The 25,896-nt window shown below is 35.0% G+C and overlaps 1 protein-coding gene across 3 annotated transcripts in view; it reads right to left on the reverse strand.

Annotated features, from left to right (window-relative positions):
• Eip78C (Ecdysone-induced protein 78C) overlaps positions 1-25,896 on the reverse strand; it is a 462,133-nt gene that overhangs the window by 122,284 nt on the left and 313,953 nt on the right. Inside the window, exon 1 of one of the 3 annotated variants that reach the window (XM_090414452.1) lies at positions 15,453-15,558. The exons of the other annotated variants lie outside the window; for them this stretch is intronic. Coding sequence (XP_090270578.1) covers positions 15,453-15,497 — 45 coding nt within the window. The 5' untranslated portion in view covers positions 15,498-15,558. Of the gene's footprint in view, positions 1-15,452; positions 15,559-25,896 lie in introns of those variants that run through there. 3 annotated transcript variants of the gene reach the window in all.

Genomic DNA, 25,896 nt, shown 5'->3' on the forward strand with positions numbered 1-25,896 from the left:
TATTTTATATTGTATTTATTTATTACAATTTTTACGTTTTGCGCCCCAAACCTAGTTGCGCCCGTGGCGGGCGCCTCTTTAGCCACGCCCTCGTTACGGCACTGCGTGGTAATATCAAAATCATCCTCACTCCACATAATACGACAAAACGACGAAACAAAGTATACTGAATATGTTTCTCAAAGAGTAATCTTATTTTTCTTTTGCTATACAAGGAATCTTAGTATAACTTGGTAGCATCCATTTTCTACAATAAAGGGATTTAAAATGTTCGAAACACCTGATAAACCTATTTTATAGTTTTATTTATCTCCATAGAGCCTCCGTAGCTCAATCGATATAGACTAAGCCCTTTGATCGGAAAGACCTGGGTTCGATTCCTGCCAGTGACGTGAGGAACCTTTATCTGGTCTCTTTCGACGAAAGGTGAGTTAGCCGGTCTCATACAGGGGGGAGGGGTAAAGGTTTCGTCCTCTAGAACAGGCAAACCGACCCCGTGAACACACGCATCTACAGACATAGGACACACCGGGAGGCATAAGGCTAACCACCTTATCCTCGAGTTACAATTGCGGTTAATAGTTAACCGCAATTGTAACCTGGACACCGTAAAACGTTGAAGGTGGAGGATTAAATAAAGTTTATTCGGATAATTATCCAGCTGATATACAATTAAATTCTGAAACATTCAAGAAGCATATATAGGATTGTTTCTCACGAAGCCAGATGACTGCAGTGTGAAAATATATTGATAGTGTTCTTATTGAAGTATCTCTCTCAAGAGGACATGTATTTCATACAATGTCTGTTTACGATAGTTAAGGCAACAAAGATGCAAGCGTCATGATGAGCTTAAATAAAATAAAATGAAAAAGAAAAAAAAATACAGATAGCTAAAAATAAGTCAGATTTTTTAATTCAAAAGACAAAATTGATTACATCCAATATATCAAACTAGGAAAATGACTGTGCAGTCACTATTACTACAACTAAAATTTTCACTGCCTAGAAAACTTCGGCGAGAATGTTTAGAAGAAATACTAGGGTGACTGCAACTCAAACTCGTTGATGGGGCAACCCTTTGCTATATCAACACCAGAAGCTTCATGTAACATGGCACAAAAGGACTATGTTAAATGTTTTAAATCCTGAGAGTTCGAGATAATCACCACATGCCTATTATTTTTTCACCACTGGTGAAAATATCGGGAGGGAAAAATGTCTTGCATTTTAGAAAATTGTTTCTAAAAGTTATATTTTCATATTTCTTGTTTCGCTATTGCATCCTACTCGATCCAAAGTTCATGTGATTATTTATTTACTTATTTTCAGAAGAATGTACAGAATTCGATGTTCAAACCTCTGATTAAAATGTCATTTAATATACAATATGAATTTACAATCACAAGAAAACCGTATAATGGCATATTATATATACGCCATCATAAGGTTATTATAATAACTTCAACCTTTCACTTCAATATGACCTATGATTATCATCTAAAACGCTTAATTCAGCGCTCCCCCCCAACCAGAAGTACATTTTTTTTTTTTTTTTAACAACGAATACTACACTTGTATTTGCGAAGGGAACAATTTCAGACTTCTCTTGTTATTTTCCAATGAATTCCTCGCTAATTATCGACTGATCCAGACAAAGTACTCTAAATATGTACTTAAAAACAAGTTCTGAAAAGTAGTGCAAGTACTTTTTAATTCAGCTTTAATTTGCAGTCATAACAGGGCTTATGGAATGATTTTTCAGCCACAATCTAAACCAATTTCATAAAAAAAAATTTAAAAAAAAATCATAAACTTCGAGGAATAATTTCTATCTTTAATATTAAAATGTTTCATTTTTTTGGAAAATAAGTCCTTTCCTGAATTCAGCACTTCTTGAAGCTAAAAGGCCAACTATTTGTAGTTGACCTTTAAGCCTGAAGAAGTGCTACGATGTCGATGGGAGATTATATTCGTAATATAACCTCCCATCAATACACCATATCTTATAATGTCCTTCATACCAGGAATTTACTTTAACATGGAAAACCAAACCAGCTGGTAACAGAATAGTCACAAAGGAATCTCAATATAGTCAGAAAAATTACTTTCTTCACTTCTGCAAATTATGTTAATGCTATATGCAATAACAGTGACATTCAAATCGGCCTTTGGTATTTTTGTTATCTACTGAAAGTGAAAACATTTCTGTGTATCTAACAAGCGTTGAAAGATGAAATAATTTCTTTTAACACTTGTCGGAATATATACAGGGTGTTCGGGATAAATTTGACAGTTTCGTAAGGAAAAAGAAAATCTTCTTTGTATCTATTAAATTTAATGAATTGACAAAAAAACATTACAGGCAGAGTTAATTACAATACTATCAACAAGATTTACTCAAAATAACCACCATTAGCATCGATCACAGCTTCAATTCTGCTTCGGAACCTCGAACAAGCTGATGCTACAGTCTCCCTGGGAAGTGCCGCAAAAACTGTTTTAATTTTATCCATTAACTGGGCTTTTGTATTACTGGAAGTGCGATTGGTGTCTTTTTCAACTGCGCCCCATACAAAATAATCCATGGGGTTAAGGTCTGGGGAGTTTGGAGGCCAAACATTTGGACTGGTGAAGTCGTAGAAATTTTCAGACAACCATTTTTGACTTTTCCCAGAGGTGTGGCAAGGGGCCGAATCCTGCTGCCATACATACGGCCTACCATTGGCTACCCTTGTTATCCAGGGCTTGACTACAGTTAGCAACTCCACGAACAAAGCCCGAATTCCAATGCCAGGGTTCTTCAACACCTGTTCCTGCAGATTTGCGAGGAATTCTGCTGTACGAACGCAATCAGATCGTCTGCTAGGGATCTTTCTTCTTGCTACATCCTCGTAGTCACCATTGCAAGTCTCTAGTTCATGCCTGATTGTTTTTACTGTATTCAGGGAGCATTGGGCAGCAGTCGTAATATCCTTATTTTGATGGCGGGCACGAATCATCATGATACAAGTTATTCTCTTCCATGATTCAGGTGGGTTCCAGCTATCCATCCTTTCTGACATCTTGTATATGAATGAAGAAGGGTCCAAACTTTTAAATGAAGAGAAGTGTGTGTTAATACATGTAACTTACGGAAAAATATAATTAATTATAAATATGTCAAATTTATCCCGAACACCCTGTATATGAACACTCACAAATTGTTTATGAGATAACTCCTAATAAGTTATATACAGCGAAAGAGATACCAGCACTAAGTTTGTTTAAATAAGATAATTTTACAGAGATGCATATCAACATTGGAAAGCTATCGATTAAGTTCAAAGTGCTTAATTTAAAAACAGGAAAAAAAATACTGAATTTCAAGATGTACGATATTTAGGTTCTGCCATAACAAACTGAACAATGGACCCTTGGAGAATTTTTATGGGTCCCTCAGTCTTTGGTTGCCCAAAAGATCGACCCAAAAAATCCATACAATTTGCATACATTTAGGTATATTCTGTGTCAAAACATACTTGGTCAATACCATCCGTCTTCTGACCGGAGATTTTCAACAAAATCTAATAAAAAAAAAAGTTGATTTTTTTTTCAAAATAAGTATACATTATATATAATAATGTTATATTATGTTAGAAAAACTAGGGTTTTTCTCTCTAGTTTATCTGGGGGTTTTCATCCCGCAAAGCAGGCAAACCGGCCTTGAGAACTCAACACCACTGCGGACATAGGATACACTGGGGGCGTAGGGCTGACCACCTTATCCTGTGAACGGTTCAAGTCCGATGATTAATAAACCCTCGACACCGTAAGGTAAAAGAGGGGGAAAGGAAAATGAGATGTGAGATGAAAAAAATAGAAGAAACAAAACAAGAAATAATTTTGAAAGAATTTAATATGATGTGTAAATTCACATTTCCCAGCCGCAGGGGGGAAATGTCTGAATGAATAGAAATGATATCCGTATCTTAATATTGCGGTGATACAAAATTTCAATCTTACATTTCAGCCAAATGTAAGATTAAAGTTGTAAGATGGGACGTATGATTGGTTGAGTTTCACAACATTGCAGCTTTGCATTGCAAAAGTTTGCACAACATTGCAGGTGACGAAAGAGTTAAATTTATAGAATAGTAGTATTTGCATTTCACTAAAAAATAATAATAATTGCCAACTTTGTGGACTGAGTGGATAGTGCTTCGGATATACAATTAGCAGGTATATTTGTGAATGTAACTAAATAATAGACGAATTTCATCACCCGGTGGAAGATCACCAAACAGCTTATTGAAGGCCTGAGTGCCTTGAAAGAATTCCTCGTTTGGTTTAAATTATCTAGCCTTAGATCACTGACGGTAACGTAAGATAGGCTTTCGTGAATAGGATTCACATAAAAATGAAGTGTCGTAGTTGCTACTATCAAAAAAGGTTTATATCCTATTGTTTTGGAATTACGGTAGAAACAACCAAGCCTATAAGGCCAATGTATTATACCTGTTAATTGTGTGCTCGTCTAGTGGTTTGCGAGATGAAAAACTTGCTATCACCGTATGAGACTGGCAAACTCACCTTCAGTTGTAAAGACCTTCAAAAAGCTCTTCGTATGTTTTAGACGGGATTCGAATACCGGTCTTTTCAACCTGAGAGTATCATCGATACAGATCACAAGCAATACTAAATATACGTCTTATACACCGTACACTTGAGTAGGTTATATACGTATAAAATTAGTTACCGAAAGAAATTAACATTATCCATAGATGTCTCTCGCAGATATATCTTTCGCCACAAAACGCTTGAAGAACAAAACACAGTAGCCCGTAATCTTCTAAAACCTGGAAAAGGTAAGAACTCGGGATATCTATTTTATTTTATTTTTTTAAAAAAAAAGATTTCTTATCAAATCATATGATATAACATGACGAAAACGTTTTTAATTTTCATAGCGATCATTAATAAAATACCATCGTCGGATGCAACTTTTTTTTTTTTTTTTAAACTCTTTAATTTTTCTTCGATTTTTGCTGAGCAAGAGAATACAGGAGTAATGCCAGACACGCTCGATCTTTGTTTTGAATAGTTGATACGAACATAGACATTAGTGTTATTTATATCTTCACGTTTTCTTGGCATCTTTCCTATAACGTAAGGCGAACGACCACAAAGTAATGCCAACAGGAATAAGACACCTGCTAGAAACTCCCATGTTTACAAATAGTTACAGTTCCACATTCTTAGTATTATTTAAAAAAAATAAATAAATAAATAAAATAAAATAAAAAATAAATAAATAAAATTAGAGCACAAATTAATATGTTCACTTATGGATCATTAGAACAAAATATTTCGTGTAAGTTAATAAGTATACAAAATTCGAATGAATGCGATAGTTCTTCCGAACAAAAGGAAAACAAAGCTGAGCTTACTAAGTCTCACTTTTGCCAGGAAATAGCTGCCATTTTTGATGAGACAACAGATATGTTTCAAAATGCTTTCTAAAATTAAAATTTTTTGTTCTCTCCAATGCCATTGTATTCCCAAATAAGTTCGCTTCAAACAGCAGTGGTTTATGATACTGGCAAATAAGAACTAAAAACAGTATTCTCTCACCTAATACAGCATTATATTTAATATCCATTAATTAGTGCTGTTCAGTAATCTCCAAATTGTGCTTTTTAACTGAAGCAAAAAATAATAGGACAGAGAATCCATTAATACTGTGAGGATCGCGGGTACTTTAAGCATGCTATACTATGCATCATAAAAATATTTCCCAGAAGCACAGGGTGCTGTGTATTTCACTGATCTACTTTTTTAAACTGAAGTTATTTTTATAATTGTGTAATACTTAGAAAGTACCTAAGGATTACCACGTAGTAGTAACGTATACAAATTTTTGTGTTGAGCATTTTTGGCTTGTACTGCGTATAGTATCAGTTTAAGTATTTGAATCATGTAATAAGTATAGCGCGAAATGCAATGGAGTGAAGAAGGTGGTTAGAAGAACAAATCAAAATGGCTAGAGGAAAAATGTTAGAATATCAATAAATACTATAGTGAATATAAAACAAGTATAGAGATTATCAGAAACACCAACAAGAAATGAAGCCCATGGCAGAGAATTATAAAAAGATGAAAATAATGAAATCTTGATGAACACAGAAGAAATAGGAGAGAGATGGACAAAATACTGCTCAGAGTTATGTGAGACGCGGGGAGATGTTGAGGTGCAAAAGAAGTCAAGTGATGAATTGAGAGAAATATCACCACTAAGCACAGAAGGGAGAAATAGATATACTGACGGATGAGGTTGTAAAGGCAGTAAAACATCTGAAAAACTATAAAGTCCGAGGAATGGTGAGATTACTGGAGAGATGCTGAAACATGTTGGCGAGATGATCATAGGCGAACTATACTACCGGTTGAGTAACACTGCATGAGACGAAGGCAAAGAACCAAAAGAATGGACGAGATCAATTCTACTACCCATTCACCAAAAAAGGAAGCAAAATGAACTGCAAAAATTACAGAACAATTGCTCTACGAATCATGTGGGAAAAGTACTGATGATATTAATAACAGAAAGAATAGGGAAAGTAATGGAAGAAAATCTGGAAAAGCAGGATTTAGATGAGACAGAAGCACTGAAATATTAATATTAAGATGTGTCAGAAGTTCTACGTAAAAAGGTTTATATCTGTTTTGTCAATTGACTTTCAGAAAGCACTGGACAGGACACACCAGAATGCGGCATGGGCTGCAATAAACATATCAGGAACATGATGTCAATTGCAGAACATCAAGGACAATGCAGTGGCTGCCGTGAGAAACTGTTGAGAAATAGGAAGATGGTTTCGATCAACAAGAGGCACGAGACAAGGTGGCCCAATATCCCTAAATATCTTTGCCATGCTTTGGAAAGAATAATGGATGTAATAAAGGATATTACACTGGTGTCCAAAAGCTAAGAATGAACTAATGAAATATTTCATTAATGGGAAAATTAATGAAATATTTCAGCCAAATGTCGACACACTTTATTGCTAGAATATTAATAAATAATGCTACACAAAAAATCGTGTTAGAACTTTCGTAAAAATTAAATTGCAATACGTTTTTGCCAAAAATTACAAATTTCCAAAAGGACGTAATTAAGGAATTAATGTACAGTGCTTGCCGAAAACTAAGCGAAGAGACATTTCAGTATGGAATATGTCCACCCTGAACTGCAATGCAGCTCTCATAATGTCGTACCATGCTTAGCACCAAGTAATGCAGGAGTTCTTAAGGCAAACTGGCCAACTCCTCCTTCACTAGAAGGGAATTTCGAGCAGCATTACTTCTCCCTATTGAGTTCCAAACCTGTTCTATGGAGTTGAGCTCTGGAGAGTGTGCTGGCCACTCGATTCGATTAGTATCCTCGGTCTCCAGCAGTATCTCCGCTGCTCATATACAATGTGGTGTGGCATTGTCATCCATAAAAATGAATTCTTCGCCTACAGCATCACGGAACAATCGAACATGACATTGAAAAACTTCGTTGCAATATCATTCACCAGTCATAGTCCCTTTTTCCAGCACTTGTAGCTCGGTGCATTCCATCAAGCACAATGCCTCCTAGCACAGCCGTATCTATCCCTTTCAAGAACATTCTCGCGATGGTAAGCAGTACCACTTTCGCGTTTACGCCAGTTCAAGTGTCGTCTAGTATCGGAGGAAAGACTAAAACGACACATCTGTAAAGAGTACATTAGCCCAATGATGTCTTGTCCAATTTTTATAGATACAGCACCACTGAAAACGTGATCTATGAGGAGCTGTGGATAAAAGAGATGCAGACTACAGGTCTTCGGGCATATAGGCCTACTCATCGCAGACGTCTTGCTGCAGAGTGTCAGATATCTGCATACATGTGCTTGAATGGAGCCGACTTGTAATCTGATCTGCCCTGGTGCGTCGATTACGTTTTACTCTTATAACCAAAAATCCAGTACGACCTCTTAATTTGTCTGGAACACATTCTGGTGGTGTGAAACGTTGTCCAATGGCTGGATACAACGCCATATGAGATTCTAAACTATCTGGCAATATTAGCAATTCTGCGGCTTCAAACTTTCCAATAATTCTTGGAATTCATCTAGATGATTTCCGCATGAAATCATCTAGATGATGTCTTTGAGACATTACAGGACATCCAAAGTTGGCAATTTTATTCCTTCACAAAAAAGGACTTCCTTTAAACACAATTCACTTAGCGCAGTTGAGTTCTGCCCTGTTGAGTGCAACCACGCGACTTCTCAGCGCGCGATTCGAAAATTTGAACGTGTACCCACTTTCTACTTGAAATCGTTGGTTATACCAATTGCCATCTGAATGTGCAGTTGTAATCTTCAAAAACAGTGTTCGTCTTTAGCTTTTGGACACCAGTGTATAAGGGGAATTCAATTCAAGGTACAAGTATAAATAATATACTATTTGTAGACAACATTCATTAATAAATGAAGAGAAACTAAAAAGAACATTGCTGAAGTTAAGTAAAGAAAAAAAGCAATATGGGTTCATAATGAACACTGATATTGACAAAAAGAACGATCGAAGGGAAAATGATGAAAAAACAAATAGGTCTATGGGGCTGAAAGAAGTAAGGAATTTTACATACCTCGGGCGCAATATCTGGCAATATTAGTAATTCTGCGATGCATGATGCACGATTTTGACTGTAAAAAGAGACCATCTCGGATAACAAAAGCAAAAGTAAGCCTGCAGGCAATGGGCATGGTATGGAAAAATAAATAAGCCTTCCCCATAAAGTTGAAACTGCTGTAAACATGCATATTCACAAGCGTTCTGTGTGGTTGTGAGACATGGGTGATGGTCAAAGACCATGTGAGATGAATATTGGCTTTTGAAAGAAGTTAGAAAGATTCTAGGAATTGGATGGGTGCAAAAGGGTAACAAATAAAGAACTGTATAGTAAAGTGTAAAGAGAATCTAATGCAGAAAATGATTCGAAGGAAACAAAGTATTTTTGACACATTTGCAGAATAGATAACAGTAGAAAGATCAAAACTTTGATGCTTAGGTACAACGGATGGTATAAACAGAAGAGGATGGCCAAGTCGACAGTGGGTAGACGATATGAAAGAGGGATGTGGAGAGAATTTGCAGGATTTTAGTCTCCTGGCAATGGACAGAGAAATGACAAATCAGACAAGCATCAGATACCAATGAGCAATACTGATGATCATGAGGAATGGTTAAGCCTAATTATCCATGAATGTCCCTAATATTATATACGCATGCATAATGGATTTGAATAGCTGTTAGTTATATATTCATGTTTCAATTAGTTATTAATTTTGCACACTAACTGCACAACAACTAATTCAACATCGACTATGGCACTGCTATGTGATATCCAATATACTGCACTGTCACACCACAGATGTGCAGTTAACGTGCAAAATGCCAGACCTCAGTGATCTCCCAAAAGGTGTAATCATTGGAGTGCAGCTTGCAGGAGCTACCGTAACCAAAACGGCAGAAATTAGATGTATCACGAGCCACAGCATCGAATATTATGACAAAAGGCATGGAAACGGAGAAGGATAGTCTCCAAGATTCGATCACATTTTCCCCTGCAACATCTCTGGCACAGTTGGGACATATTTTGCATGAAGAATGGTCCCAAATTTCATTATCTGATGTATATAACTTGTACCAGTCTATTCCACGTCGAATTCAGGGTGTTCTAACAGCCAGAGGTGGGCTTACAGACACTTATTAATAAAAGAAACTCTGAAAAATGTTTAGGTCTTTGCATTATTTTGATTACCCCCTGTATGTATCAGTTAAGGTTAAATGGCCTTGCCTACTTCTCTTGATGAAACCCACTAACACCTTATGTTCATTCTTGTAAAGGGAAGTAGGCAAGGCCATTTGGCCTTAACTGATGTTGCAGATTGGCCTTAACTGATGTTGCAAAATCCATCTTTAGTCACTACAGGCAACTGGCACAAGGCTAGCAATGACTTTAATAGGCATACAAGAAGAGTATAGCAGACAACTGCTGCCATCTAGAGTTCCTAATATTATTGTCCGAAATAGCCAGTCATGTGTATGATTGATTTTCCTGGAATGGGGGATAAAAAATCTGAATTTCTGGGAGAAATATCTTACTTGCCAGTACCGGAGATCGACTAACTCGGAAACAGGTCGAAGAAAGAGAAGTTCGTCTAGCCGACGACAATAACTTATAACAGTCATTCTTCGGAAGGCCTATGTGCTGCAATAGGTGAAATGGCGTTTGCTATTTCCTCAGACTTCAATACATCCTTAACCTACCTTTAGCCTGGACAAAAAGAGTCCACAACATAGACAATTGATGCCAGGAACAAGGCGTCAATTGCCTATTGAGTTCCAGGAAAATGCTCACCATTCTCTTAAATGGCAGAATTGGGATCCATTGTCCCTTGTTCACACTCAGTTTATTCAAGTTATCCTGAAGATCTCTATCTTATTTTACCAATTCTGTAACTTAGCAAACAACTGAATCAGTCATTAAATTACCACCAATATCATTAATATGTTTGATTAAACATCAATGGACATGAACACCCCCTTAAAAAGGTATGTATCAAAAAATTGATGATTATAATGATGAACCAAGAACAGAGGCGCTTGCAACACATCCACTGCCTAATCTGATTCCACTGTGTATGACAACAGTCCTATCCATTTTACCAATTCTCATATCCATCCCCTTTGCTCCAATTCTAACAAATTACCATGTGGCATGCTTTCAAACTGCTTTTCTTCTATAGAAGCAGAATAAATTGCTAAGGCAAGGCCATACAATTAATAAAACCATGCTGTCCTCTATAAAGTATCATTCTTATCCATTCATGCCCGAATTCTGGCTTTAACCAATTTTTCCAAAACCTTAACCACCGCTCGTGAAATAATTGCAGACGTGTTACTTTGAACCACGACTCTGCTTGAGCTCACCTTTGTGCAATAGTACTGTTCTTACCCTTCTTGAATTCTACTGGGACTGCTGACAAATGAAACAGCCTAGCCAATTCCATTGTGCATTCACACAAGGCTTTCGGCGATATTCCATCCGATCCCACAGGTAGAATTCCAATATTCCAAAACACCTCTAGTTCGTCTACCTCATAGTTCACATCAATAAATGTCACATTAGGTACTTATTTACCTTTACATTGCAGATAAATCTTCACAAAATAATCGCTCAGTAATTCAACTATTTCTTCAGGTTCTATTACCATTATAATTCATTAACTATACCTTTCTAAAATCATTTTATCTCTTACTAGCCATACATAGCGAAAGAACTACTCGGTATTCCCTTTCGCCTTCTATGTTAATTTCACCTCATAAGTTGCTTTTGCCTTCCACAACATGTTGGCAACCTTTCTTGCCTGTATCTAGTGTTTGCACTTCACTTTATATTCCTTCCATGCTGCTACTCATCCATTTGACTCTTGACTGTTTAAATAATGCTTCCTTCTTCCCTTTATTATTTCCATGCACTGATGAAACACTTCCCTAGTACATTCTCATGCCATGAAACTCTGAAAGGGAGGATGATCGTCAGATCTGCAATTCCCTATAAACCTCTCATAGACCGGAGATTCCACATAACTTAGAAGCACTTCCCAGGTCAAAACAATGAGCGTTCAATCTCTCCAATTGGAGGCAAAATGGCTATCGTGGATAAGGAATTATTATAATTATATAAGGGAAACTACATGGGCGTAGACTCATCGAGGGAGGTCCACGACTATCAAGTTTAACGATCATTTGAACAATAGCTGTTATATCTTTCTTTGAATTCATTCATTGACAAAGCATTCACGACTGACTAGCAACACATTCACACTCTCCAAAGAAAAAAGCAAGTCCTTACGCCCTTGCTAACCACATTGTTAATTTCCAGGGATAACCCTTAATTTTCTCCACACTAGTCATGTATTGAAAAATTCCCTCCGTATCAATCCTCTAAATTCCCTTAAGCACCTCATCTCCATCATATAGAGACCAGCCTCTAACCAACAAATAACCTCGCTTCGTATTGCGTATCTCTTAGACGTGCCACCATCTTGGTTATTCGCCTCTCGATCCGTTCCACCTCTTCCACAACATACCATGAAACCCATGTGGCCTGATCTGCACCCACAATAGTTCAATATCAATGCCTTATAAAGAGGTACAACGACTTGCTTATCTCTGCTTGTCAGGACTTCCTTCAATAACTAGGTAGTCCTATGAGAGATTTTAGCCACTTTTTCAATAAGCCCTCTGAACTTCATCCTTATCCTCCAATTTCCATGCTCCCAATCCCTGGTCTCATCAATTTCCTGGAGTACAGTTCCATCAATGTGGTATACAGCTGGTAATCTTTTTACTCCAAAATGCATAGCTTTACACTTTGCCAATTAAGTTCTTCTAGCCACGACTAAAATCGAATTTATAACGGTCTTTTTAATGGTGGCCTAGCACGACGGAAGCAAACATCACTTCTACAAGCACATTAAATACTGCCATTTAATATGCTTTACTTGAGAGGGATTTAAGACAATGAGGATCGCCCTCCCAGTGAAAGGCAAGCTATTCGTATAAAAATCCAGGAAATCTCTCTCTCTCTCTGTGTGTGTGGGGGGGATAAAACTAATTATTCAATAAGCATTTATGTAAGCGATAGTAAATACCGTTCAAGCACAACACACAGCATATTATTCTTATTCGAGTTTTTTTGTTTTTTAAATTGTTTTTGACTGATGTATATCATATTACTGTCCAACCACAGATGCGAAAACCCTGGCTGACGCAGTCCCAAGAAGAATCAATTCATTTGAAGGGAACAAAGGGATAAGGAGATATACGAATTCATCACCAACACGCGAAATCACGTAATTTATAAGTAAAAATTTCCAACTGTTGTACAAGCAAAATAGTTACCACTTTAAAAACTAGAATTTTCATAAAGGAAAAGTTAATTTTCTGACGTATAATAATAAACACTCATCATTGATTATCGCACTGGATTCGCCTTCTTTTGCCATGCGCAGAAGTGTCGAGGGAGTCTCATCTGTGGTCGGACAGAGAATGAAAGCCAACAACTTTTTTTTTTTTTTTTTTTTTTTAAAAAGGCTAAAAACAGTAAATAGAGAGATACTATTTCTACTTAGGAACCAAACCTAATCCTTAACTGTAAACAAATCTTAACTAAATCAAAGAACTATTGATTTAGTTAAGATGACTAACATGACCAAGAACTATTTCATGCTTGTGTAAGGAATCAGTTGTTCTGCTATCCTTTCATTAACTAGTAGACTTCACTTTTTAAGCTAAACACCTTTTATAAATTCAATTACCTGATAATTCGTTTAATTTCGCACTAGTAATCCCGCTCTGATAATTTTGCATAACACAAAATTTCAAACCAAAGCTATGACTAATATTATATTTCGTACGATTCCTTAAAGTATTAGTGTCAACCGGACACTAATACTTTAACGTCGTTCTTTCAATTGCCTCCGTAGCGCAATTGGAAGAACGCGCCCTTCGACTGGAATAGGCCTAAGTTCGATTCTCGTCGCGACAGGAGGAATCTTTATCTGGACGATTTTCAATCGAAGGTGAGTTAGCCGATCTCAGACGGGGGTAGCAGGGTTTTTTCTCCCGGAAACTTGGGTTTTTCATCCCGCATACAGGCAAATCGGCCCTTCAGAACACACGCAATTTACAGCCATAGAATACAAGTTGTGGAGGAGGTAGATGGCGTTGATTCGTAGTAGAGGTTCGGTGTAGTGGTTGAGACAGTTGTAGGTGCTCTCCCGCGATGAGTCTTCGGACACATTGGAGGTGTCAGGAATAATAATAATATCTTCATGGAGTTTAGCCCAGTATTCCTCACGAGGGTTAAGTTATACTAACTTTTAGCAAATGAAACACATTATGCCTTGAAAGCGATTTTCTGCATAAATTTTAGTTATGCCACAAACAAAATACGGCAAACGAGAAGTTAAAAATATCAGCGCGCTTAGTAGATATTAAGGAATCGTATTTTAGTGAACTTATTCATTTCTGAAGCAAAAGTTCGCTAAAATAAGATAAAATATTCCAACATTAAACGTCAGAGATAAATCACTTTCCCGTATTAATCATGCACTTAAGTGCATTCAGACATTAAAAAAAAAAAAAAAAATTAAATAAAAATAAATAAAAAAAATTGAAAACTAAATCGTGACACACCACCAAGTATTTGGCTAATGACGTCTGTGGGATGAATTTTGAAGAACGCTAATTAAGATTAGCATTCTAAGACATAACTATAACCTAATAAGTGATGCAAGACTTTTAGAAAATACTTATTCTTATATAACAGAACACGTAAGTGACAAATATTTTAACCTTAAATCAATCACCGGATTTATCGTCTGCACAACTATTTAGCAACAGATGTCACGATGGTAGAATAAACTTTCTAGGAAGGCGAGACGCTTGTGTAAGAGTGGGGAGGGGAGAGTAAATGAAAGATAATGTTCAAAAGTGAAGGATAAGGTGACCATTCGTCCTAAGAAGACATGTCCCAATCTGTTTTTGGTTTCCAATTTTGTTGAATTTTATTTCGCCTTCCAGATATTCGACATTATTAGGTATTATAGCAGTTAAAACAAATGTTTAACTATCTTATAAGACATTCAAAGAGAAACGAGCAGCAAGAAAATACACTCTTCGGGATTTAAAAAAAAAAAAAAAAATCCATCTTCTGTTAATTTAATACGCCTAGCCCCCAAAATCCTTGTTTTCCAAGTTAGATATGTACAAATAATAAGTATTGAATGGTGCAGCAGTCCCCGAAATCATTTATATTTATCCTTCACTATCTTTAGTGAAGGATAAATATAAATATTCGTAATGGTCGGATTGCATATATCTGAACGTATTCTAAGACGGGTGTGCGTTGACCTGAGCCGCGGGTAGTAGCTCCAGTTCGAAAAAGGAAGGATAAGACAGTTCGATGTCCTATGCCATAAAATAGACTAGCAATAAGGGAAAGTGTTAATCCCTTAAGGAAGTTAGTACAAAGTGGTGATGTATGACGAGATAAGCAAGCGACACTGTGTACTACTGAATAAATCTAGCCAAAAAATAATTACATAAAACGATATGACAAATTGTTACAGTAATTTAGTACCGAAAGGACAGTCAATATACACAAGAAATGTTCTTCTTCAGACCTGACAAGTACAGAGCATTAAAAGATATGACCTTGTATGATGTCATGGAACTGAATTTAGCACTTTAAATACTACGAAACGAAAACTGATTTCATATATATATTTTTTAAAGATCATATTAAAATATATTTAGAATTATATATACACACACTAAATTAAAGTAGCAAGGAATAAACAAACCGTTCGGTCATTTTGATCACTGACAAATAAGGTATTCACCGGCATAGATATTCCGAAGCCTATCAGGCGCCGTGAAATCACAAAAAAAATTTACCCGACCGCTTCTATTACAGCAGCAGAAGACTGTAAAGAGCTCGCTATCATAACACTCTACATGTACTCGCTAACTGAAATTCGCAGGCTCACTCACTAATAGAACTGCGCTATATAATATAGAGCATTACGTATAATGGAGGTATCGGGTAATAAAATTAAAATAAACAGTGAGTGTGAACTGGCAGCACAAATTGTTCGATCCAAAAATTAAATCGCGGCTTATATTTCAGTAAGGATTGTTTATACTAAAATTCATGGAGCAGTTTACGAAATAAAAGTAGCAACACATTGTATACATAACGGACAGATGGGGAAAGCGCTATAACGCATTCTGTTAGCTTTAGCTAAAAGAGCTGGTAAAAATATTCAAAGCGCGTCATTTTTTAAATTCGTTTGTTGAATATTGCTTATCATCATATCGCAGGCTTAGCATACATCAAGGTCATAAGCAGACGATAAAGAATTGCATCATATTATGCATATTTATAAGCTAAAAAAATACAAGAATAATTTCCAACGTGTCACCTCATTTTAGTCACACACGACTGTAATCACAGTGGCATTATGGGTAGCGTAATACGTATACAATTTTGCTATTTGAATATATAGGTCACTGGTCAATAGAGGTCATACCTTCCGAGAAAGATTTGTCTTCTGAAAAAAAAAAAAAATCTTTTGTTTTTCAATGTTTGAACTAAAAGTAATGTTTTTATTCATCATCAGCCGTGCATAAAGTGGTAGCAGGATTTATCTGGTCTGTATATTCGCTCTACTCATATATTCAACAAGAGTGCTGACGTCACTGTTTTATTTTGTGATACGGCAAAAGGTTACTGAACTTTAAAACTACATAGAAAATTTGTTCTTCACTAATTTGAACACAGCTTTCAACTGCATGAGTTCTTTTCGTTTGGTGTAAAAGAGTTCATTTAAGATGAACGTGTAAATTTATGTTTCAAAACAGAATATCACATTAAGCTATTTACCACGCAGTATTATTATATTATATAAATTACTTGAAACTGTCGTCAAGCAGGTTTATGCGTTGTTTTGATCACAAATGAAACAAAACAAATCGGAGAGGAAAAAAAAGTAACGTTCCCAAACAAGTTGTCTGCTTATTGCATATTATGTTGAATAATGAAACCTGCTAGTCAGTCACCTATAACGTCACTAATTTAACGAAGTATCATGATTACACGGTCGAGCTACGGAATGTATAAAACCCGATAGTAAACTAACATTTCCAGATTAGCTGTCTCGTAGGTGGAAGGTCACGGACTCTGAGCACGTGCTTGTAAAGTTCCGTCTGTTGTAGCACGAAGTGCACGTGAGTAACAGAGATAAAAACTTTTTTTTTTCCCCTTAAGTGTGCCCTTTGTAAATGAATGGAGTTCTCGCTACTTGAAACCTGTCAGTCTTGTACATTTGACATAGCTATACTCAGGCTTGAGACTTCTGGAAGATTAATACTACGAATGGGCTTGCGAAATATTTGGAATTCTTCGGAGACAACTAGAAGTTTTATGATCCACGAAAGTGTAGTAGCAGTTTCTCTTTTGATTTTTATTTTGATGAAGGTCGTCTCGCTCTCCCCCCCCCCCTCTCAATTTCTCCCTTTCATCACGGAAATAAAATGCTTTTTTTTTCGAAGTATTTGTTTTAGCTTACCGTGAAAAGCAAATTTTTAATAAATGCATTTCTGTTTCGTTATTAATTACAAACTTTAAAATTTCCATACAAAAATATAAATAATTTTAACTACACAACTTTATGCGTTTATATAATTTTTTCTGAAATAAGGGGGGGGGGGGACACTAAAGGAGTATGACGTTCAGCACCTGCCATGTTGTGATAGGATAGTCAGAAAGGGTGGAGTTAAAAAAAAAAAGTCTCGGGAAGAACTATGACATCATTTATGTCTAACTTTAAGAGAGACGATTTGTCAGTTAATCAAAATTTACATCTTTCAATGCCATTTCGTTCATATCTAACTGAAACGACGGTTAGGCCAAAGATCGCATGTATAATAAATAACCTTTGATCGGAACATCGACATTTACTCAAGACGATAAACAAAGTTCCATATACTTCTTCCACTTGCAACACGTGAAAATATCAGTGACACGTGGAGATTTAACAGAAATCAAATTGGAATTTCATCTGCTTTATCGATCCAGGTAATTGCTGCTAATTGTCCGAAATGCAATGCAGAAAAAATAATTCACTTACTGTCAATTTTCAAGACATCTTAAAAGGTCTTAAATTGTTAAACAATTAATTCGTTTTTATTTCAATTCACAGCGAAATCGAAATTTTTTGCAACTGAGGTCAGTTGTCTTTATCACGCTGCGAATTTTTCTCAAGTAACTTAACCAGCATGTTACATGTTTTTTTTTTTTTTTTTTTTTTTTTTTTTTTGTAAATTATATCTGCAGGTTTCTGTTCTTACTTGACTATTTATAATACTAGTAGAATGAAAAACTTGTTGAAAAATACCGACTGTCATATGTTCTGTAAAGTCATAAAAGTGTATAAAAAATTCAAGTTACAGAAAAATGAAGAAGTCTCTATTTAATAAACAATTATAATTTCTCTCTTTAGATCTATAATCTAAAGCGAGAATAATAATAATAATAATAATAATAATAATAATAATAATAATAATAATAATAATAATTTCCTTATAGGGAGTAGGCGAGGTCTTTTAACCCTATCTAGCTTTTGGAGACTGAGTGGGCAGTTCAATCTCCACCAGTAGCCAATCAGAGATAGCCGGCCCATGTCTATCACTAATTATATTCAGCCACCGATGATAAGACCGACAAACAAGTGCTGCCATCTCTTGTTACCTAACCCTAACAAGATATGTTTACTACCTGAAATAATGTGAGAATTCTACAGTCGATTTTCTTGAGTTTATGGGAGAAAAAAACCCGCTTGCCATGCCAGAGATCGACTAACTCCGGAACCGGTCGAAGAAAGTTAGAAAAAGTTCCTCCAGTCGAAGGCGACTAGACTCGAAGTATAAGTCTATCTTTGTGACCTAGCGTAGAGGATGCAAGCGCCACCTCCACTGAGCTACAGAGGCCGGAGAATAATTATAATTGTTAATTTATATCTTATTCGTGAAGCATACCGAAATTTTCATCTAATAGATCATTCCATCCAGAAAAACCTTGAAAAAAAAATTCTGATAGTCTTTAATTACCGTTTTCAAAAACGACAATGCTTAAAGCTAAATACATTTTAATTTTGTTAGCAAAACAAATTTGAGAGTTACTCGCAAACTACCATTTAGTTTAATTCTGAGCAAATTATTGTGAATTGAGAATTGAAATAAAATAGCATAAAAATTAAGTAAGAAATTACCAAAAAAAAAACAAAAAAAAACATTAAAGAAATAAAAATTGAGATTCGCTAACAAATTTAGGTAAGACAAAGTGGAGCTAGTTCGGACTTTTGGGAAACATCAATATTATTTACGCGTTAAACTGTAATCTATGCAGTTATTAACTGTTAAACTGCAGCTCGTATTTTCAAACTGTAGATTTTAAAAAGGTCACTGAACACTAGAGGATCTATTACTCTACCACTTAAAGAAGATTAAATAGAAGATCTCCCCCCCCCCTTTCTTTCTTTCTTTCTTTCTTTTTAACTATTGAAGATGTGGATGAAAATATGTTTTTTTTTTAGTTCATTTATTAATTTGAACTCTTGTTTGCAAACTAAGAAGCAAATGGAGGCGCCATTTTGCTTTGATCATTGCCTCTAGAATGTTGGGGTGAGAGTCCCTAACCGATATAATTCTTCACACCTCAAGGTCAAACTGTTTTTTCGCCACTCCGTCCCTCTTAAACTTACAAAGAATCGAATAGTTCTGTAATCACCCCTAAGCGAAGTCGTTGACACTGACATTTCACAACTGTGTTATCGTGGACTACAGCTGTTCACTGCCGTGTCAATGACTTTTGTAATGTCTGGTGGTTAAATTGACGAAAGTCATTGTATTTATAAGAGTTATGACTTCTTTGTTTTAAATTTGTGATAGAAAAAAAAAATCTGATTTGAGGATTTATACAGCGCAAGAACAGACTTTTTTTAAGGCAGGTTTCAACCACTGACAATTTTTCGACTTCACTAAAAACAGACACAAACAGTCGAAAACATTTAATACTTCAAGACTATTTCAAATTCAATCAGTATTGGAGTATTTCGAAATAGTCGCATTCTGATAATTAAAACATTTCATCAATTAAAACATTACTAAATATAAATCATAAAAATCAGACATCGAATAAGTTCTATAAAATGTAAAATAATAATAAAAAAAACGGAACATATATCGATATAATTTTTTATTTTTTTTTAAAGGTTCAGTTAGCAAATAATATTTCTTTTACATTATTTAAGTTCGTCAAGAATTGATATCGTTGAAAAGATGAACAATTGCCATGCATTACGGTGATGGTGTATTTTTCATAAATATTTCAACGACTTTCGTGAGGAGAAATAAAGAGACTTTTTGGAATACGTGTGGATGAAATATTGAACTTAATCCAACAAGTAAAATGATAAACGGATGTACGTGTATGGGCGTAACTTTTGAAAAGAAACTAATGCAAAACACTCTCAACAGTAAGACGTTCCAAAAAATGTAGAAAATGTGAACAGCAATCGATATGAATCTTGTTTGTTGTGACAAACGGTGGAATATGTCCATAGTTTGTCACATAGAATGTGTCTCTGGAATTCTATGAGAACATTTCCACCTCCGTTATAAATTCCTATTTTATTTAATGATAAAAGGTACTGACATGCTGGAAATTACTTCTGTATTTAAGATTCTAGCTAAGAAAGAGAACGGTTTATCTCAAATCACAGCATATTTATATTATATAGTATGACGTTTTTTAAGAAAATCTCGTTTGGAGACCGGAAGCGTTACTGTCCCCTATGTTATTGTCTATCAGTAAAACCATACGAAGAAAATAATGTCAATGCATCTATTAATTGCAGGTGAACACGTTTCCAGCTGCTGGGATAATGAACTGATTGCTGTTCTTGTAAAAATCACATGACAGATCTTACTTGAACGCCAGACTGATAAAATTGCATAAATTTACACATATAAAATCAGTCATTTAATGAGGACTATTGTGTGTGTGTTATTGCTTTAATATAACAGCAAACTTTCGAGTTTGCAGTTATATTTTAACAGCAAACTCGAATTCGAATTATCAAGTTTAACATCAAACTTGATAATTTCAGCAAATTATCAGGAATCACAGAGCCACGTTTTTAGAGTTCTTATTCTAATTGGAGTTTGGTTTGTTTTTTCCATCGGATCGTTTTTCGCACAGAGCTTGTCTAAAGCCATGGTTATATTCAGCAATTTAAACCTATTTTGTCATTCGCTGGGGTATTGGCGTCTCCCCCATTTTGTTAAACGGAAGAAATTATTTATTATCCTTGGAAGTTTCCAAGGATAATAAATTATTATTATCAGCCAACATATTTCGCCCTAGTCACCAAGGCATTTTCATATCAAATGTCTTGGTGACCATGGCGAAATATTGGATAATAATAAAACAAACGTTTATTATCCTTAAAATACTGTTCTTTTCGTTAAACAAACGCATGAGTGATAATCAAGCATTTAAGTATCAGTATCAATCCAGTAAGATTTTATAAAGTTTCAATACGGTTGAAATTTCATCTGTTTTTGACTTTATATTTTTAATGGAATAGCTAATTGGATAAAAACTACAAGAGATGATATAGAAAACTATTTGAACTTTACTCAAAAGGAAGACAATTATAATAAATAAATGAAAAAAGTATAAAAACTCTAAACATCCATTTTCTCTTGGTAAAAGATGTGGTATAATTTAACAAAAATTGTTAAGTCAGGTTTTTGTCATGGTATGTGACATTTATATTAGTCCTCACTGCGAAACTTTCGATAAATAAAAGTGCATTAGTTTATTATCGCCTTTAATTAATGAAACGACAGCTACTGCTGTATGGCATACTTGACCATTTAAAAGTTTTTTTTTTTTTTTTTTTGCAATTGTGTGTATTTTTTCCCCTCTCTTTATTAAACTCAAAATAATCTACAACATGTACGAATTTTACTTGCTAAAGTTCAGTTCCTTTGCGTTTCTTCTGCACTGTCAATTGAGCTAAAGTCTGCTAGTCGGAAACAATTCCTCAAAACCCACCTTCAAACTTGGTTCACGAATTTGGTTTCAGGGTTGGCCATTTTTATTTCTTCATTACAAGACTAGAGGACTTAACACACCTATTGGCAACACATATTCTTCGTAACGGTACTCGGTAGGTGAGAGACAACTAATCTGACCGCGTTGGTATGCAGGAAGATCTGCCAGGCTAAGAAAAAGAGACCTCTTCCTGTTGAGTTCAATGACCTCTGCTGATCCGCACTGGTGGCCATGGATACAAGCGCCACGGCCTTCTTTTGCCCAAGGGAACAAAACAACGATTTTATCTTACCGTTTCTATCCGATACCATTATCTCCTTCGGCAGGTCTTTCTGGGTAATTTAATAGACAAAAACTAGAAAAACAGGTACTACGATATTCCAAAGGCAATTCGAATTAATTGGAAAGTTCCTATACATAAATGGTTTAAGGACATCTGACCAACGAAATCCAGTTCACTATCAACAAGATATATATATTTTTCTTTCATCGAAGTCATCCTCACATGACATCCACGAAACAGGTGAGTGAGAAGGTTCAATGCACAGGTGCAGGGGGGGGGAAGAAAGGAAGAGAAATGATTTCTGATACTCACGTTACGAGTCCAAGTCTATTTAGTTTAGCGTGAGAGATAGTTCTTATCATCTTTTCTCCTCTCCAATATCAAAGTATTATTGCATTTTTCAAAAGGAGAAACATGATCTATCAAAAATGATGTTTTCATTATATAGCTATATAATAATAGTCGTGTAATTCTATATTACACTTTGTCCATCATTTTCATTATGTTATTATTTTTTTGGAGCTCGTAGAGTCAAAGTTGAGAGATTAGTAATTGGATGAAGAGCTAACATGGAAACAAACTTAGAAAAGAAATTCAAACCAAATATTAAAAAATTCTCTCTTACACATCTCTCTTCAAATGAAAACGTATAAAAATACAAACATGATTAAAAACAGTCATAAAAGGAAGATATGAAACAACTGAAGCTACTGCCATTTCTGGCTTACATAGTATAAATATGTACTGTCAGTTATAACATAATTTTGTGTCGTTCCTGATTGTTTACTTAATTTTGTCGCTAAGAACGGTCTAGTTTTAAAAACTGAGAAAAAGTGACAAATTTCAATAGAGATCATAAGTGCCAAGTTTCAATTAATTCCATCTCCTAGTTATTATTTTGTATCATTTTTGCCTCACAACTTGAAAATGAGATTATATGGAATTCCACTAATGTCTGAAGAGAAGCTTGAGGTGATTTCAAACCATTGCTTTCCTAATAATAATAATAATAATAATAATAATAATAATAATAATAATAATAATAATAATAATCCGAGGTCATTTAGTAATAATAATCATAATAATAAATAGATTGAAGAGAAGATGAATTATTTCACTGTCCTGTTCTGTTCTGTTCCTCAAACCACTAGCGGAACTCATGTGGTATCTTGAAATTATTGTGAAATGTATACGTTTTACCCTTATCCAATATTTGTAAATATATGATCGAAATTTTCTCTTTCTTTAGAGACAACCCAATCCATGCTAAGTGAATTTTCAATATCATTATTTTACTCGTGAGTTCTTATGTTAAATCCCACTCACGAGAGGTTGTAAACCTATACTACGCTTCGGACCTCCAATAAACAACAACAGAAATATATTTCACCGTAATTCCGCTGGCTTCCAAATTAATAAAGCTTATTAAATGTTTAGTTTTTTGCCTAATTCAATGATTCCTTGAATATCTAACACATTCCTTTATTTATTTTTGCCTTTTCCGATGTAACGTTTTAATAGGAATCTTTTATGATCGAACAGTTTAGAGACGAAGCAGATATTTGCTCACCTGTTGTGTTTCTTACCTCGCTGAATTCTTAAACTGATTTTAACCACTGAGTGATTTCACTGAAAAAACCCAGTTCTAAGATCTCTTGTTACAAGAAACCTTAGAAACAGCAGGAATTTATGACGAAAAAAAAATTTTTTTTTTCTTTTAGATATCCAATCAAATCAGACTGAAATATTGTCTTGTGTGCATAGAGAGTATCCTTTATCTCATTCTACTCTCGCCCTTTCTACGAAGCGTCGCTATGCTACTTTATGCGTGTGAAGAGAATCCTTTATCTCGTTCTGCTCTCCTGTTTCTACGGGGCGTCGCCATGCCAGTGTATATATGTATATCGGCAATGTCAAACGACCAAGGTACTTTATATTACCATGCAAACGCATACCTTATCTATTGCGTAAAATGAAGAAATAATAAGGGTAATAGTAACGAGTCAGTTACCACAATGGGTTGTTACACCGAAACCCAAAACAAGCTTCCTATTATTATATTGCATAATTAATGATTCATTTAATAAATGGTATTATTTAGTATAGAAACGCTGACGAAACTGAATGACAAAACATGACCAACATTTTTCTTGGGTTAAGAAAGAACAGCATAAAGTTCTAGGCCTAATTTATTAGCATAAAAGACAAGGAAAACAAAAACCTTAATTCAAAGCGTGGTAAAATATAGCAAACAATATTTTCACTTTGTGTGTTTTCAAAGGTGACTTCGAGACCATTTTATTCCTTAAAGATTATTCCAAAGGATCAAAAACCCTTGGGATATTACCAATAGTCTGTAAGAGATGTGAAAAATTTGCATATGATACCTAGAAAATATTCTAGAGTACTTTACAAAAAAAAAAAAAAAAAAGATGTCAGTCTGTTTAGCCCTTATTGTGAAATTAATCTAATGAAATTGGCTTAGTAAAGCTAAGATTTGTATTAACAGCTGATTGCTAATACTAGAAAAAACAAAGATTCAGTTGGTACACACAATTGAGGATTTTCAGAATAAAATAATTTTTTAATAGTTAACTAACTTAAAATGTTAATTATTTTTTAAAAAGTACTAAATCGCCAGTGTCTGTTCAACCGAATTAATAGCTCTTGTAGGCATAAGGCAAAGTTTATCGTCCGGTGTGCGACCACTATCCTGCGAATTGAAGTCCTGAAGTGGCGTGAAATAATAAAAAAAAAGTTCCATGTTTGTCTCTGTAGAAGCTTTTCAGGATTTTTTTAACCAGTAATTTACTGATCTATGAAGCAACGAAAAACCTATGGTATATTGTTATAAATATAAAAAGTAAAAAATGAAATTGAACTGCTAAAGAAAATAAAAATATTAATATGAAAGAGTTGGTTATTGATGATTCATTTGCAGCTCTAATTCGATGACAGCCCGAATTCGACAGTTTAATGTCACAAATCATATCGCTGTCCTCATCAGATTCCAAATCATTATAAAGATGTAGAATCCGATTAATTTGTATAGAATAAAGAGCGTGCATCTTATCAGATTGTCTGAAATTACCAAGGCGGCAGTTCACTTTCAGTTGACGGGGGAAAAAAAGCGTATAAAGATTTTTCACATCCTAGATAGGATTAAAACCCTCGGATGGGACTTATGAATTTATTTATTTACAATAATGTTTAACGAATTCAGCACGACGATGAGGAGGGGGGGGGTTTAAATAAGATAATAATAAATCAGTAAACAACATGCTATATTCATCTTCTTCACTTTGGTATTCTGACTATAATAAGGATGCTTTAATGGTGAGACAACACAATGGACTAATATTACAAGTGGAAAATCATTACGACAGTGCACTTTCAACATAATACAACGCTAATTTAATAGAATGACCACAGAATTGTGAAAACACTACAACCTACGCTTCATGTCTTGGTAAAAGGTCGAAGAACACCGTTAGATAATCACGGCGAATGACTACATATGAAGACAGTAAAGCATGAATTGTCAACTGATAAGTGTCGAAAGGAAAATATGACGTTCAGATAAACAAGGCCAGTGACATTTTGTTCAAGGAACGTACAACAAACATTCATAATCACATGGAAGATACGTGTGGCCATAGACCTCAATCCCTCTCTGCTTTTCTTGTGTTGAAATATCTCAAGCTATTTAAACATCAGCAGAAGAGGTAGACGTGAAACTTTGGAGCATATAATATTTATTTATTTATCATTTTTGACAGGAAGGGCTGTTGAACTTAAAGTATTTTAGTACTATGGATAGCTGAGATACAGAAGAAAAAAA

Source organism: Typopeltis vanoorti, chromosome 25 (genome assembly GCF_054136105.1).
Source record: "Typopeltis vanoorti isolate ZY-2024b chromosome 25, IOZ_Tvanoo_1.0, whole genome shotgun sequence".
Lineage (NCBI taxonomy): Eukaryota > Metazoa > Arthropoda > Arachnida > Uropygi > Thelyphonidae > Typopeltis > Typopeltis vanoorti.